Source organism: Anolis carolinensis, chromosome 1 (genome assembly GCF_035594765.1).
Source record: "Anolis carolinensis isolate JA03-04 chromosome 1, rAnoCar3.1.pri, whole genome shotgun sequence".
NCBI classification, from domain to species: domain Eukaryota; kingdom Metazoa; phylum Chordata; class Lepidosauria; order Squamata; family Dactyloidae; genus Anolis; species Anolis carolinensis.
The window spans coordinates 134,292,250-134,309,714 of NC_085841.1; the positions used below are offsets into that span (position 1 = coordinate 134,292,250).

The following is a 17,465-nucleotide window of genomic DNA, read 5'->3' on the forward strand; positions in this document are numbered from 1 at the left end:
ACAAACACGATTTCCAGTTGGTGGGCAGTTCACATTAGAACTATGATCAGTCTATCATGTGATTTTTTTAAAAAAAAATGAACAAATCTGAATATACATGTATAAGTTTTTTAAATACATATTTTCCTCTTTAAAACAAAATCTAGGAAGATGTTGAAAATCAATTGAAGTTACAATCCTAAAGGACTTCAATGTAGAATGCAAACTCCATTGGTTTATTTAATACATTTACATCCTGCTTTTTCCCCACACAAAGGCACATATATGTGGTTGCTTGGTGGTTCACCATTGAAGCTTGGAGCAGGTTCAAGCTGCTTAGATTAGTAAGGAGGAATCAAAATGTATCCTCACAACAAGTCAAGAGACTGCAATAACGATGCAATTTTTTCACACACAATCTGCCATATCTAGCTTTCAAATGATCACAGAACCAAGGGTTTTTTTTTGGTTTTTTTAAAACAGATTTATCTTAGCGGGATCAAGTATCCTTCACTCCAAAAGGTTCCCAGAGCAGCTTACAAATTGTTGATATGACAGTTCCCAGCCATCAGCCTTATGATCTAAAGCAGTTTTTCTCAAACTGTAGGTCCCCAGATGTTTTGGTCTTCAACTCTCAGAAATCCTAACAGCTGGTAAACTGCCTGGGATTTCTGGGAGTTGTAGGCCAAAACACCTGGGGACCCACAGGTTGAGAACTACTGATCTAAACATCAAAACTCATAAAAAAGGAGGATGGTAATGGGGAGGGGTAATAAGTCCAGGAGATGCTGGAAGCTTCCCCCCCACAGAGGCCAGGGCAGTGGTAGCTGGGATGGAAGGAGAGGCTTTGATTAACCGATGGGACCTTGGCATGATGAACACTGGAGTTTTTAATCATCATGAGTTTTTAATTTCCTTAATATGTTATTTTAAATAGGTGGGTTGCAAAGCACTTCTTATTTACTTATTTATTTTATTTATATACCGCTCTTCTCCCCCAGGGGGACCCAGAGCAGTCTTACATAATGGCAGAATTAGATGTCACATATAATACAAATGTAGTAAAACCAAACATAAAACACAATTAAAAGCCGGGATCAAAATAAAATTAAAATAATAAAAACCATGTGACCATTACAACAGGGGCTGTAGAATTGAGCCAAAAATCAGAGCCAGTTTGTGTTCAACTTCATATTAATCCACAGAATCCATCAGATCATATCAACCCATATTCTAGGATGGGCCAAAAGCTTGGTCCCACATCGAGGTCTTCAGCTACTTCCTAAATGACATAAGTGAGGGGGCTTCCCTAATCTCCCTTGACAAGGAGTTCCACAGCCGCATAAGGTTTTTAATGAGCATAAAGTTAGGATTGTCTATACTAGTGTTAGTCAAACTGTAGCACCCCTAAGCAGCGCGAACACTGGAAACCAACACGGAGGCCAATAAACAATCTAATATCTTTATTAAAGCAATACAATTTCTAAACAAAAATAAGCAGAGTATATAGTCCAGCAGTTGACCTTTTAGAGAAGATCGAAATTACTCCAATATAATGAAGTTATATCTCCAGTATTAGAGTCCAAAGTCTATAATCCAAATAACTGAAGCACACTCAAACTCTTTGGAAGTCTGAGTGGGGAAAGAGCAAGGTTTCACAGGGAGATTCTTGAAGTAAAGTCCAGAACAAGGATTCAAGGCTAGGCAAGGTATTTCGTGGTGGATCTGAAACGCAGTCCAAACTTGAAAGGAGTGGAACGCAACTCCCGGTCTACTTGTGAGTAAGTGCACCGGAGCGCTGCTTGGAAGTTCAGGAACAAGAGATGATGTTCTTCTATGAATAGTCACGTTGACACCGCAATTGGGAAAGCTCAGTGCAGAACTTTTATGGAAGTTCAAGAACTCCCCCCAAGCAAGTGTCTGACTCCCCAAATTTTCCCAGAGAACGGAGCTGTTTCAACATCGTACCAGATGCCTGCCTCCCCGAAACTTCCCAAGGGAAACAGTTTAGTCACAATAGTCTCTCTCCGCTAATCTCGCGCTTTGCCTTAAAAACTGCTTTTGGGAGCGATGTGTTTTGAGAAAAGCCTTCCTATCAAACACCAAGCTTTCCGGAGAAACAGGCTCTGTTTCAAGGACGTCCCTAATTGGCTCTGGCACGAAAATGTCAACAGGAGACATCTGGAATGGAACAGAATCTTGCTGAGATGGAAAAAAGCCCAAATCCTCTTCAGTGTGATCTATGATGGTTGCGGGGTCATGGGGCAAAGGTCCCTGAGACATCACACAAACTGTGCTCCTCCAGGTGTTTATTTATTATTTATTTATTTACAGTATTTATATTCCGCCCTTCTCACCCCGAAGGGGACTCAGGGTGGATCACATTACACATATAAGGCAAACATTCAATGCCTTAACATAGAACAAAGACAAGACAAACACGGGGCTCCGAACTGGCCTCGAACTCATGACCTCCTGGTCAGAGTGATTCATTGCAGTTGGCTGCAGCTGGTTGCTCAACAGCCTGCGCCACAAGCTTCAACTCTCAGAAATCCCAGCCAATTTACCAGCTGTCAGGAATTGTGGGAGCTGAACCCCAAAACATCTGGAGGATCACAGTTTCAGAAACACTGGCCTATACCATTGTATTTCCCACTTCTATGTATGGTTGTGAAAGTTAGACAATAAGGAAAGCTGTTAGGAAGCAAAATCAACTCATTTGAAATTTGAAATGATGATTAAACCGAGACAGTTGCATTTTGGTCATCTTTTGAGAAGACATAACTCATAGAAAAGACAGTAATGCCTGGTAAGGGAGAAGATAGTAGGAAAAGAAGAATACCACATTCCAGATGGATAGTCTCAATCAAGGAAAGCATGTCCCTGAGTCCACAAGATGTGAGCAAGGTTCTTGATGCTGACATGACTTGCTGATCTCTCATTCATTGGGTCCTCATAAGGCAAAATCAACTTGATTGCAATTAACAGCAGTAGCAGCAGCAACAACAAATCTAATCCACCATCTTATCAATTAAAGCTTTGCTCACAGGTCAGGCCTTCAGTCTCTGAAAATATTCGTTTTCAACTTCTGGCTCTTTGTGACAGCAAATTTGCAATCAGCGAGAAGCTGATTTGCATGTATTCATGGACAAAGAAAGGGGCTACTTTATGGCTATTTTTTAAATTTTTTGAACAAACTGTACTTGGGCAACTCTCACAGAGCTTCAGATAAAGTAAACAGATAAAGTAAACTTGTTTTACAATCAAAGGTATTTCTCCTCAAAGGGGCTTGGCAGCTTTAAGAAAGGTGATGTGACAGTTATAGCCTGTGATAAGTTCTATATGTATCTTCCTCGAACATTTGCATACTACACAATGACATCAGTATGATTCCACCTGAACTGCTTTGGCTCTGTCCTATCAAATTCTAGGAGTTGCAGTTTTAGGATGGGCATTTAGATTCTCAACCAGAAAGCACCTCTATTGTCTCACTAAACAATACTCTCCAGGGTTCCACAGGAATTTAATTCCAAAGCAATTAAAGTAGTATCAAAGTGCTATAAGCATGAAAGGGCATCAGATGATTATCAGGAGGCTGTGATAGCTGCAATGTGAACAGATGCAAAACCTAAAATCTCCTGTAAACTGAAATGCTTGTGCCTGGTTTTATTAAAATTATGAAAAGGGGAAAGCTAGTTTGATTTGTCACATTCTCTCAACTCTCTTATTTATAGTTATGAGTCTAAATATAATGGTTAGCCTTTGGAGAGTATGCTAACTTTATCAAAGGTATTTACAAAATTGTTGACTTATGGTACAATGAGTCTACTCCAGATAGAACAAGCAACTGGATGAAGGCCATTTTATTGAAATTACATGCCTCAAGTTGTGTTTCCAATTTATAGTTTCATCTGCAGTAAACTATCTCACTTTCCGATCCCATCAGCCCCCCAAGTGCCACCAAACACCATGTAACAGCATGTCCCAGTTCAATATGTTTCTACCAGGGGACAAGCAAAGCTAACTACTTGCAGTTCTGTAAGGGTGCTTCAGTTGTGGCAGAATGAATTTTCTTTAATTTATCGTTTCATACATGGATAGCCTGGAAATGGTAGGCTTTTGAGTGCTGAGATATAATTGGGCAAAGAGCACCTTGAGCTGAATCCGATTTTATTGTCTTGTGCCAGTCACTATGTGCTCAGTGAAACTGACATTGGAGTCTGATGAAGGCAGACAGGTAGGAAAGAAGAGAACGGTACTGGGGTTTTGACTTATTGTTTTGTTGGGTTTTTTTAAAAAACTTCTATAAAACCCCAAGAAAGAGGAAAGGATGGCTTTGAACATATGTAACTGAATAATGAAGATCTTGATATGGTAGGACAGCAAGGTTGAATATTTTTTTAAGCAGGTATAACCATCAATCCTGTTGGATTACGGTGGTGGATTGCAGTCATTGGCCAAAAACAAGCTTGCCAAAGTTCATTATTCTGAAGAAATAAAGCTTTTGCTTTTGTTATCTAGTAGAATACATGCTTATGTGGTCAAGGTCATATTGTATAAAAAGAAGGAAAGCAACAACAGAATTTACAGGGTATTAGCAATGCATCTCCCCTGTTTCAGTATAGAATAATAATCCCCACCTCATAAATTTTCAAAATTATGACAAATTTATATTGTACTGTGTAGAATACTATTTTATACATACTTAACAAGGAGAAAGTCCCATTTGAATCCAGTCAGAATTATTTCCGTGTAAATATGCATACAGTTGTACCATAAAGTAATTTTACCCTGACAAGATTATTATTATACAATGAAAATGTTATCATTTTCTGTTTTCAGCAATACTGCAAAGGGCATGAGTGTTTATGAAACTGCCATAATCTGATATCAATTTTGTTTGCTAATATACTTTATCGATTTTACAGATAAATTAAGTAAAAAGTGCTTTTTAGCCAGATGCTTTTCACAGAATTGCTTAGAGAAAAAGCACACAGAAACAGCCTGTGCAAAACGTATCTCATTAAAAAATATTCTACCTCATTAAAAAGATTTCCTCCCACATCATGTCTGGCAATTGTCCCTTATCTCATTATTGAAAACTCACCTAGAAAAATTACCTATAGCACAAATTGGCTTAAACAGTGTTACTTTTACTGCTTAATTCTTCTTAATTGAAGTGGCTCCTTTTTTCCATTCCTGAGTTTAGTTACTCTACAATCCCATTAAAATACCTCAATATTTTCCCTCTCCCCAGGTCAGTGTTCTAGATACATTTTATTGTATTTATTATACGCCTAGATGCTCCAATGTAATGAACATTAAGAACAAAAAAAATCCAGATCTTGTTTATAATTTAGAGAAAACATGCAAAATGTTATTACGTACAAAGATTTTGAGACTAAAATAATCACTGGCCAGCTGAAGGATCCAATTCAGTGTACAAATGTGTGAGCATCTATTTTTTATTTTAGTACAGACTTATGGTACTATTTGTTATTAGACTACCTTTTATCTGAACAATGACACTGATGATCGATAGTTCATGACAGTTCCCATTCCACCATATAATAGACAGATGCAAAAAGAAACAGTCTGTGTGCATCAGGGGGGAAAAATGCAGAATCCACCAATGGGTTTTATAAAAGTCAACCAAAATGTCACAAAATACTGAACAAATAAAACTGGCACTGGAGTGAAACTATACATAAATATGAACATAGTTGTGTTTGTAATGCTTGATAATATTTTTCCATGAAGGTGTAACTTCACAGTCCATTTCTGTATTCCCTTTTATTTGTGCCTTGCCTTTTCCCCAGGTTGAGTCTCAAGGTGCCTTACAGAATAGAGAACACTGTAAATAAAAACAGATATGGGTAAAACATACAAACATTGCGATTAAACTAAAGTTAAATGGTCCAACAACATTAAAACAATTTAAAACATTAAACTAAAGAATAAAAGTGGTACAACAACATCCATCCATTCATGTAATACAAATGTTTGTTACATTCCTGAACTTTACCGAAAGGACAGAAAATCCGTCTCTCCATAGTGAAGTATTTTTTGAACTTTAAAAAGAAAAATGCAAACATCCCTAAAGGCTCCCACTCCTGCTCAGAAACCTGAAAAACAAACAAACCAAACAAACCCCCTGACATAGTGTTTCTTCATTTCCAGACATCAGCATCCCACCGGGCAAAACGGAAGGAGCATCGCAGGGGCGATCTATGTCAGTACTTCATTATACCTTGGGTAAGGTATCTCTAACTTAATTTTCAGCAAGGGTGCACATGTTTCTGAGTAGTGCTAGGGTAACAAATCACATTATTGATGTACTCTGCTATCTTTACTGGATTCCTGCCAGGCTGTTAATCGGGAAGCTTCCAGACCAGCATCATTTGACGGCTCCTTTTTGAGTTTCAATGGCACCCTTATATATCCCTTGATGCCAACAGCACCTGGAACTGAGATTGCAATTATAAACAGGGAATATAAAAATGCTATGTTCTGCTTTGGGTAGCTTATCCAAAGATAGCTGGACCACCAGAGATTTTTAAAGGCTATAGAAAACTGTTCTAAACATTTTAAAAAGCAGTCAGGCAATAATAATCTGCCTTTACATACAAAAATTGGAGTATTTGCAGGATGCCATTCTTTGGGAAGCTGAATTTGATTTCTCCATGAAATTATTTACTGTGAATTTCAATGGTATGGAGTTAATGTAGATTCTCAAGATGGACAAGGAGCTCCTATGTGCTTAGATACTTCATTTATCTCAAACTGGGGAACAAACTAGCCTCATGATACACACAATTATGAAGCTCCATATGTGTGCTGGAGTTTTCAAGTGTATAAGAAAGTAGTAAACATACCCAGAATGCTCTCCTAAGGTATCATAAAATGCCACCAGCTAGAGTGCTACAGTTATTCAGTGCCACTATATACAGAAGATCTTTGATGTGAAGGAAGTCAAAGCAATGCAGAGTGCATCTACACTGTATAGTTAATGCAGTCTAACACCACTTTAATTGCCATAGCTCAATGCTATGGAATGCTGGGAGGTGCAGTCTGGTGAGGCACCAGCACTCTTTGGCACAAAAGTCTAAAGACCCTGTTATACTACAACTGCCAGGACCCCATAGAACTGTGTCATGGGCAGTTCAAGTGGTGTCAGACTACATTGATTCTACAATGTAGTTGTGCCCTTAATCTATACTAAAGGAAATGTTCCCAGGTAGCTTTGACCCTGGCCTTTCATGCTGTATCCCTACATCACACGTCACATGAAAATGACTTGCGCAAAGGTGTCAGCCTAAATTAGCAGATGCTACAGACAACGAGCCTGATCCATGTTACCCAAAGGAAAATATTCTCAGTGTCTACACAGTACAGTTCAGTCCATCATCAGTGTTAACAATGCGACTTGCTTTAGGAAAACCTTTCAAGGGAATCAGCAGCACAGAGCACTGTGAACCTCAGAGCCGGTCATCACTGCCCTCTTTAAGACCAACACTGAAGATGAGTGCCATCTTGTGGGTGAGGGAAACAGGTACATGGATTTAAAACCTGGGGTTTAATGCACCAAGAAGAACAAACAAAGCTTTTTAATTTCCTGCTCACTGCTGGATCAGATGCAGAGAACACTTTTAAAGCAAACTAGGAATGCTTTGGCATCTTAACAAATGATTATGGGACAAAAAGGGCTCTTCTCTGTGAGATGGAAAATTAAAGCAAACAGAGCTGCAGGTGCAATTTAGTCCCCATTTTGTCACAAAAAATGTACCACAGATAATAGACTTCAAAGAGACCATAAAGGCCATTCAGTCCATCCCCCTGCTATGCAGGAACACAGAATCAAAGCACCCCCAAGTTCACTGATGTGTCAGATGAGTTTTCATGCCTTCACATTTCACTCCAAAAATATGAAATGATAGAAACAAATTCAGAAAGGTCTTAGTGGTTTGCTCCCATAGCCCATGTTCAACATCAAGCATCAGTCTCTTTCTTTTAACTTCTGAAGTCACTTTCTCATAATCACTAAATAGCTTGCATCAGAGATTGAGGAAAGGAACTTTCAAACCAGATGAGCTAGATCTCTAGGCAGTCTGGAGAAATACCTATAAGGAGCACGCTTTCATAAAATGGCAGGATTGGCCTAGAATACAACAACCATCGAGTCACAGCATTGGAAAAGGTTCCAAGTGTCATCTTTTCTAATGTCCTACTGGTGCAGAAATCCACAATTAAAGCACTCAGAGTCCTCTAACCATTTAAAAACTCCAGCAAGAGTCTACCACCTTCTGAGGTATTCTTTCGCCTCTAAAACAGCTCTGACAGCCAGGTGATTTTATATAGACCTTTGCCATCATAAGTAACAACTTGAGAAGCAAATAGTATCCTTACTTGCAGATTCATGGCTCAATGGAGAATTCTCAGGGAAAAACAAATTACATTAGCTGACTTTGGCCAAAGTATTACTGTACTGGTTGCATGAGACAAAGAGTGTGTACAGAACCTATTCTTTCCAGTGGAGTTCATCCCAAATTTTTTTTATCTTGCAGTAGGTGTTCATCCTTTGGCACCAACATAATTGCATATGTGAAATGCAAGAAACATGTTATCTAGTTTTCTTGTACACACTGTACAAATGTGACTGCGTTAAAGCTTCAATTAAATCAACATTATTTTCATACTGTTGCTGTAGCAAACCATATTATACTTGCAGTTTAGCTGTCTATAAATGTCTTAGAGACAAATAAAAATCAGCCTGATCCAAGAAAATATGAGGACAGATAAGGGAATTAAGATTGTTTTCTAATTAAACAATTTCTAATTATTTTCTCAGTAATCACCCACTGGATTATAGGTACATATCACAGTGAGTAGGACAAAAAAGGGGATTTTACACATCCAGAATGAACCGAGCTTCTGTAGTTCTGTTTCCATAAAGAATATAGGAACAGTTCTATGGGCAAAAATATCTAGAGAATGAGAGATGCCTGGAGAATCCCAAGTAAATCACAGAAAAAACACAGGATTTAAAAATCTGGGCATCGTGACAAATGAGATGATTCAGAGTAAGCCACAGCCCATAGTAAGACCTAAGATACGAGCAAACTTGTGATGGCAGCAAGGCTACAATATGTGGTAGCCTTGTAACTCTGTGGTCCCTCCACACACTCTCACGGACACAATATTTTACTGGGGATGAGGGGGGAGACAATGGTGGGTGCTTCTGACTTTCTTTCTCTAGATAGCAACGGGACTGAGAGTTTGAACAGAATAACCATCCTTCTCTTCCTCGCCTTTATTTGAAAAAAGAAATTAAATGGGTCTTGTTCAGTGCAGCCTGCTTTCTTCTATCTGGAGGTATACTGCCCTCTTTCAGAGAGGCCCTATATCCCAGTTTTAGTTTTTTTCAGATGGATCCCAGAGCTAGATGGCCTTGAGCCTTCCTATGGTAAGAGGGAAGGGTATAAGATGGCACCTAGGAATTAGCAAAATAAACCTTTACCACATAAAATGATACCTCTGGGGTAAAGTAGGTGACTTCCAGAGACAGGGTCTCCTTAGTACTTGAGCCCCAACTGTAGCACCTGTTCTGGTCTTTATACGCTATGTAAAAAAATCTGTTGTTGATGTTTTACATATTTTAGTGGGCTTTATTGTGGCATGTTAGTACGTGCTAATCATCAGGTTGAGTTGACTATTAAGTTTTATGATCTATATCCAATGTGATTTCAACATGCTTGTTGTTGTTGTTGTTTATTCGTTCAGTCACTTCTGACTCTTTTTGACCTCATGGACCAGCCAACGCCAGAGCTGCCTGCCGGCCGTCGCCACCCCTAGCTCCTTCAGGGTTAAGCCAGTCACTTCAACATGATGTAGACCCCTTGAATGAATGGAACTTATGTAAGTATCATCTTTTCTTGTTCCTATTAATTTAATGGATCTACTTTATTTGGGAGTAATAACAGGATCTAACTGTCAGTGTTGCCGTGCATGGAATATTCTATCAACACAGGTATGTTGTGAATTAATTAAATCAATCATGTTAAATCACATCAAATCAAGGTAAATTTATTGGACTGCAAATCCCAGCATTTGTTAGCTTTAGCAATGTTGGGTAGGAGTGATAGCACTTACAGACCAACGACACCTGCACAATCTCCACCTTTGTTTTATAAAAAAATAAAAATGAGAGAAGGGCAATGATAGGGTTCCTCAAGGCTAATTTTAGCTCCAAGGACATATACAATTTTGAGTTTTGGAAGAAAATGGGAGCTCCCAGTGACTCAGCGGGTTAAACCATTGAGCTGCTGAACTTGCTGACTGAAATGTCAGTGGTTCGAATCCTGGGAGCAGGGTGAGCTCCCGCTGTTAGCCCTAGCTTCCGCCAACCTAGCAGTTCAAACTGAACACAAATTAGTCCCTATTCACTTTAAGAGCAATACTTTAACCAACAAGATCTAACATATTACTCTTTATTCTGAAATATTAAGACTACAAGATTTCAGAAGGATCAACTGGCTCAAACTTGCTATAAGAGCCTGGGATAAGGTGACCTAAATAAATAAATTTTAAAAGTACATGGGATTTTGTTTTATGAAAATTTATCTGAAGACTTGTATAAAACCAACTGGACTAATTGTCAAAGTAAACACAAATATGATTGATGATTACATGCCTCTCACTGCCAATCCAAACCACTAATATATAAAGATTTTCATTTAAAAGACATTCACAGTTCATAGTTACAGAAAGATTAAATGCCTAATATTGTTTTCCTAAAAGTCTTCCAAGGTAAGGTACATATATTGGACTCACTATGCCATAATTCTTTCTATATTACTGAAATTTATCTCAAGGTATTTTAAAACCATCAAAAAGTCATTTTTAGAAAGCAAATTTCATGGCCTTCAGAAAAGCAAGGCAATTACCATTTCAAGCATGCAGTGACATTGATCGGAACTAATAAAGAAATAATGCCCACTATAGATAAATTGATGTTTCAGGGTTTTGTGTGTGTGTATTCTGCTTTAGTTCAGAACAATCATACAGTCTAAGCAGTGGCAATAACAAAGAATGATTAAGTTTTAGAAACCTTTTCTGTATATATTAATTTCTGCATTATAACATTAAATGTGTCTGTTTTGCCAATAGTAGCAGTAACAATAGTATTCCTATATATCCTGTCCTAACAACTAGTCACTACCATTGCTGCAATGCATAAGATCAGAGTGTCTTTTAGGATATAGAATGGGTCCTTGGGATCCATTGGGTTTGGTTCCAGGACATCCAATGGATAATAACATCTGTAGGAGCTCAAGTCCCATTAAATATAATGTTCTAGGAAAATGATACCCCTCATAGAAAATGGCAAAATCAAGTTTTGATTTTTGATTTCTTTTTTTTTTACAAAAACGTCATTAAACCATGGACAGTTGAAACCATGGATGCAGAATGGGCTATATTCCCCTTTGATCAATCAGGGCAAAAAAAGCAGAGGAAGGTGCAAAGACGTCTCATATATATATATATATATATATATATATATATATATATATATATACACACACACACACACACACACACACACACACACACACATACATACATTCATTCATTCATTCATTCATGTATAAATTGAGATTTATTAATTTTTTTTTACAAAAACCCAATCCCAAACATCTAGGAAAACTGGTTCATGGCTCAATGTAATCTGGGCAGGAAAACTGTGGTGATGACATTACTTTGACACTTCCCCACTGCCGTGAGGAAAGTGAAACAGGTCAATACTTATTTTAGGATCTACCAAGAAGGACTAATCTCTTGCCTTAGGGCCCTTCCAGACAGGCCTTATATCCCAGGATCTGACCCCAGGTTTTCTGTTTATCCCAGATTATTTGGCAGTGCGGACACATATAATCCAGTCTAAAGCAGAAAACCTAAGATCAGATCCTGGGATATAGGGCCTTTCTGGAAGGATCCTTAGTCCCTCCTGCAAGTACCTAAAAGCAGGACCAACTTGCTCTACTCTTCTTGCTGAGGTGCTGTTCCTTGAGAGACCCAGAAAGGCGCACTCCCCGCCACCTCAATGACCGTCTATTGCAGTGATGGGAACCTTTTGCGCTTGGTGTGTCAAAATTCCCCAAAAAACCTAGCATGACTTGGGTGGTGTGTCACTTTGAGAAAAAAACCATAATTTCGCAATATGTATAGTTTAAATAACAAAAATGTATAATTGTAATATATACAGTAGAGTCTCACTTATTCAACATAAATGGGCTGGCAGAATGTTGGATAAGTGAAAATGTTGGATAATAAGGAGGAATTAAGGAAAAGCCTATTACATTATGATTTTTCAGATTAAATACCAAAACATTATGTTTTACAACAAACTGACAGAAAAAGCAATTCAATACATAGAATCATAGAATCATAGAATAGTAGAGTTGGAAGAGACCTCATGGGCCATCCAGTCCAACCCCCTGCCAAGAAGCAGGAAATCGCATTCAAAGCACCCCCGACAGATGGCCATCCAGCCTCTGCTTAAAAGCCTCCAAAGAAGGAGACAGAACGTTGGCTAAATGAATGTTGGATAAGTGAGACTCTACTGTAACTGTATTTAATAAACCAAAAACTATTTACTACTATTAGGTGATTCATGGGAGGGTGACACAGGGGATCCTGGTGATGTCACTGCTGCCTATAACCCAAGGGAATGCAACCCACCCGCCAATCCTTCTGTTTTCCTGCCTTCCTTCCTTCCCCCACCAACCACTGCATCACCCAGAACAAGCACCTCTGAGCCTCGGGTTATCCTCCTTGGCCTGAATCTTGCGGACCTTCACCGGCCGCCCGCTGAACATGGCCAACCCTATCCTCTGCCGCAAAAAGTTGCTACCAACATAGCTGAGTGAGTGAGATTGGCTCGCCATGTTGTTGGGGCTGCTGCGCGCCGCTGCAATCACTGGCCCCCCTCCCCCCACCCCTTCGCGAAAGCCCAGGCAGCCAATTGGCACCCGGACTCTGCCGAGTAAGCACGCTGATAGGCTCGTGAGGCAGAACAGCCTCCGCCGCCTGGCGCTTGTGTATCCCAGCGACAGCAAAATGTCCTCTGAAAGAGGGAGGAAGGGGGGAAGAGGAAGTGGGCAGAGCTTTCAGGGCAGAAAGGAGGGGCAGCTGGAGCCTAACAGCTGCTCACTCCCCTTCCTTTTAGGGCGCATCTATCTACATGAGGCCTGGGCAAACTTGGGCCCAATTCCCCCTCTGTATGCGAACGAATGTGGCCGCATGTCAGCAAAAATGGCTAGGCATGTCAGTGCTGACACGTGTGTCATAGGTTCGCCATCACTGGTCTATTGTAATGACCTGGTGGCATCACTGCCTTGTGCCAACATCACCCTTGCCTCCTCAGGGGGCCATGAGATGGACCACCTTCACCTCCTTCCAACCTCCAGACTTGTGCTGACCTTTGCAGCTCTCCAAATTTTCTTTCTGACAGTGTTATCTGAGTGGCTACCTCAGCTTTGGTCGCTTCAGTGGATTAGAGTCCTACAGTCTGTATTCCAGGAAGCATCTCCCCATTTTTAACTGCCGCTGATGATTAAGAAGACTAGAAGAGAATGTGGGTTTTATGCGAGGGGGAGAAAAGAGTCCCCCCCCCAACATGGGACTCCATTTTTTGAGATGACTTCTTGGGGGAGGATAGCCTTCCTGTCTCTTTCCTTGTCCCTTCTTTCCCTTTGTCTTCTGTTCAGGAGCAGAGATTATAGTTGCCATAGGGTAAAGGTTTCCCCTGACATTAAGTCCAGTCATGTCTGACTCTGGGGGTTGGTGCTCATCTCCATTTCTAAGCCAAAGAGCCAGTGTTGTCCGTAGACACCTCCAAGGTCATGTGGCCAGCATGACTGCATGGAGCGCCATTACCTTCCCGCCGGAGCGATACCTATTGATCTACTCACATTTGCATGTTTTCGAACTGCTAGGTTGGCAGGAGCTGGAGCTAACAGCGGCCGCTCCCACCGCTCCCGGGGTTTGAACCTGGGACCTTTCGGTCTCCAGCTCAGTGCTTTAACACACTTCACCACCGGGGCTCCTAGTTGCCATAAATTACCCAAACCCTTCAATTGATTTTGTTTTCCTGGAAAGACAGGTCTTCACTTATGGTGTGGAAGTTGAGCCTTCCTTATCTGAAATATTTGGGCCCAAGAAGTGTTTCACATTACAGGTTATTTTGAATTTTGGAATACATGTACAGTATTTACATATAGTAAATTAAGGGGAAGTAGGGAAGGAGGCTAGCGACATGTTCAGAACCCACAGAGCTTTCCCTCAGGAGAACTTGCTCCAACACTGTCAGAAATTTGATGGAGGTAGAAAGAGAAGAGGGAGAAGGGGGAAGTATTCCTGTAGCTCTACTCAATTGAAAGCCCCTCTAAAAGGCAGACATTCCAGTCACTACCCTGGCTTTTAGAATACTTTCTTTCCTTTTAACTAAGCAGCTGGGGAAAAGTACAGAAATAGTAGATATTAAAAGTACTTTTCTTTGAACAATCAAGAAACCCTTCTACTTTCAGGGACTTTGACAGTGTGAGGTGAGACAGCGAGAGGTTAATAAATTATTATTAAGCAGTGTGCAATTTCAACTGTCTCCAGTACATCTGATAAAGATGAATTGTGCCATCTGATTCAGTACCAGTGGTTGGTGGGGCAGTAAATCAAACTGTTTACCAGTTATACAGCTGTGAAAGAAATACTTCTGTAATATTCTGTAAATATGTTATGGAACTCTTGAAGGGTTTTTTTTGTGTGTCAGGAGCAACCGGGGTTGCTTCTGGAGTGAGAGAATTGGCCGTCTGCAACGACGTTGCCCAGGGGACGCCCGGATGTTTTGATGTTTTTACCATCCTTGTGGGAGGCTTCTCTCATGTCCCCGCATGGAGATGGAGCTGACAGAGGGAGCTCATCCACACTCTCCCCAGGTGGGATTCGAACCTGGCAGCTTTCAGGTCAGCAACCCAACCTTCAAGTCACTTAGTCCACTACGCCATCTGGGTGCTATAAAATTATGTTGACAAAATGCAAAGCTGTATGAAGACAATGAAATAGAGACATTACAAAAAGAAAGTGTATGGCTGCACTTCAGACTACATCGGGGTACAATGCAACTAATTTTATGCCACATTTTTCTCTTTCACAGCATTTATTGTGATTGCTGCAATGAATATAATAACTCAGTGATCATTTTATATTTCAGGAAGACCATCTTAAGAGCAAGTCTCTTTCCTACTGTCTGACATGGAAGAGCCTACAATTGAAATTGCAATCAGTTCCCTGAATCCACACATTCGACCAACCACCGCTCAAAAATAATTGGGGGGAAAAATCAACAAGCAAATCTGTCATGATATGTGAACATAACTGCTGTAGCTTTCTGCCTTTTTACAGATCCTCAAGCTCTTTATATATAAGGGATGCAATTTTACTGCATCACTGCTTATAATCAGATTTGAGCACCCATGGATTTTGATATTCACAGGGGGTCCTCAAACCCAGCCTCAGCAGATAAAAAAGACTCCCTGTCCAGTTAAACTTATTGCTGAGAATAATGGGGCTAAAAGCTAATATTGTATTTAGCTAAAATAAATGCTTACCGACTGTCACATGTGTAAGGCCCATGGGTTGAACTTGGCCCACCATGGCATTTTATGTAGCCCTTCAGATATTAGACTACAAGTCCTGTATTAGACATCATTAGACATCATGGCTAGAGCTAATGGGAGTTGTGATACAGTAACATTTGGAAAGTTGTAGTTGGTTCAGTTGAGTCAGGATGGCGGTGTTTGAGTTTAGATACAACGCTTGTGAATAGAATGCCTGACTTTAAAATGTCCTTTGACCTTTCCTCAACATCAGAGCCACAAGTGTGGTTGGGCTGCAATTCCCATTATCCTCCATCTGCACAGCAGATAATCAAAAGTGATGGGAGTTATCATTCAAGAACATCTGGGGATCCAAACTGGGTGAAAACTAATGAGCACTGACAATTATATAAAAAATTAAAGTTGGCCCTCTGTATCCATGGAGTCTCCATCCACGGATTCAATGGCCCTTTGAAGGTAACCATAAAGCTGTTGCTTAGTGAAAATGAGCTTAACAGTCATGCTTTAAATTGTACATATACACACACACACACACTGTATGTATGAAAGGATGCTTAAAATGTTCTGCAATGTGGGGGAAAAGCACAGAGTGGAGTAGAAATCTGATTCTGATGCACGAATTCAAATTTTGTTTTCCTTAAAAAAACACTTTTGGAATCAAGAAGGGTTTCTTCCGTCTTCTAAATGTTACTCACTAGTGACCTGAAATGGTACAATGCACCTACCACCTCCGGAGTCTGCCTATTTTATTCCTCTGTACGCATATACCATGCCAAAGTCTATTGCTTATGGATGCCTTCCAGTGAATTCTATATCAGCACATTTTAAGACATGAGGATTTTGTACGATAGGATTAGTCAGGCTTGGCAATTTGCTGCTTGGCAATCTTTTAGTTCAAGAAGTACTAACATTTTGCCCTCTGAAATGTGAAAATATAAAATGCTGCAAAATTAAAATGGAATCCTTGCCCAGTAGCTTGCTAATTTTTTTTAAAAAAGGAAGGAGGCTATGTTGGAATCATGGCAATGGTTCTGAGCATTCAAGGTCCCAGGAAGACCTAATATAGTCGCCGAGCTGTGGCGCAGGCTGGTGAGAAGCCTGCTGCAATAAATCACTCTGACCATGAGGTCATGAGTTCGAGGCCAGCCCGTGGCAGGGTGAGCACCCGTTGAGTAAAAAATAAAAAAATAGCCCCTGCTCGTTGATGACCTAGCAACCCGAAAGATAGTTGCATCTATCAAGTAGGAAATAACGTACCACTTATAAAGTGGGGAGGCAAATTTAACTAATTTATGACATTGGAATGAGGAAGTGCAGTCACAGTGGATGATGAAGCAGCTGCTCCCCCCTGTGGCCAGAATCAAACATCCCCTCAGGAGAAGGTTAAATTGCCTCTGCGTCTGTCTCTGTCTCGGTTCTATGTGTATATGGGCATTGAATGTTTGCCCTATATGTATATAATGTGATCTTCCTTGAGTCCCCTTCGGGGTGAGAAGGGCGGAATATAAATACTGTAAATAAATAAATAAATAGTCCCTGGCCCCTGGCAATTTCTCACCCTAATCTATGGGAAAATGGAGATGTACAGAGACAGGAAGAGTTTGGGGCAGAAAGTCATAGAAAAAACAATTGATTTTTTTAAAAAAATGAAGACTATATTACCTTAATTCGTGTAAATTATATGACTATTTAACTCCCTCCTTCCCTTTAAGAGGTGTTCTTATGTCACTTTCATAATGTATTTTGTGGTTGGTCCTTTCTGCTCAAATGGGTATTACATGTGGTTGGTGCTCTCATTGGTTGGTAGTTTGTATT

The 17,465-nt window shown here is 40.1% G+C and overlaps 1 protein-coding gene across 5 annotated transcripts in view; it reads right to left on the reverse strand.

Moving 5' to 3' along the window:
* The window catches only part of erich1 (glutamate rich 1), a 113,099-nt gene that overhangs the window by 31,106 nt on the left and 64,528 nt on the right, over positions 1–17,465 (reverse strand). Inside the window, exon 1 of one of the 5 annotated variants that reach the window (XM_062969105.1) lies at positions 12,788–13,023. The exons of the other annotated variants lie outside the window; for them this stretch is intronic. Within the exon in view, the coding sequence (XP_062825175.1) occupies positions 12,788–12,923 (136 nt within the window). The 5' untranslated portion in view covers positions 12,924–13,023. Of the gene's footprint in view, positions 1–12,787; positions 13,024–17,465 lie in introns of those variants that run through there. 5 annotated transcript variants of the gene reach the window in all.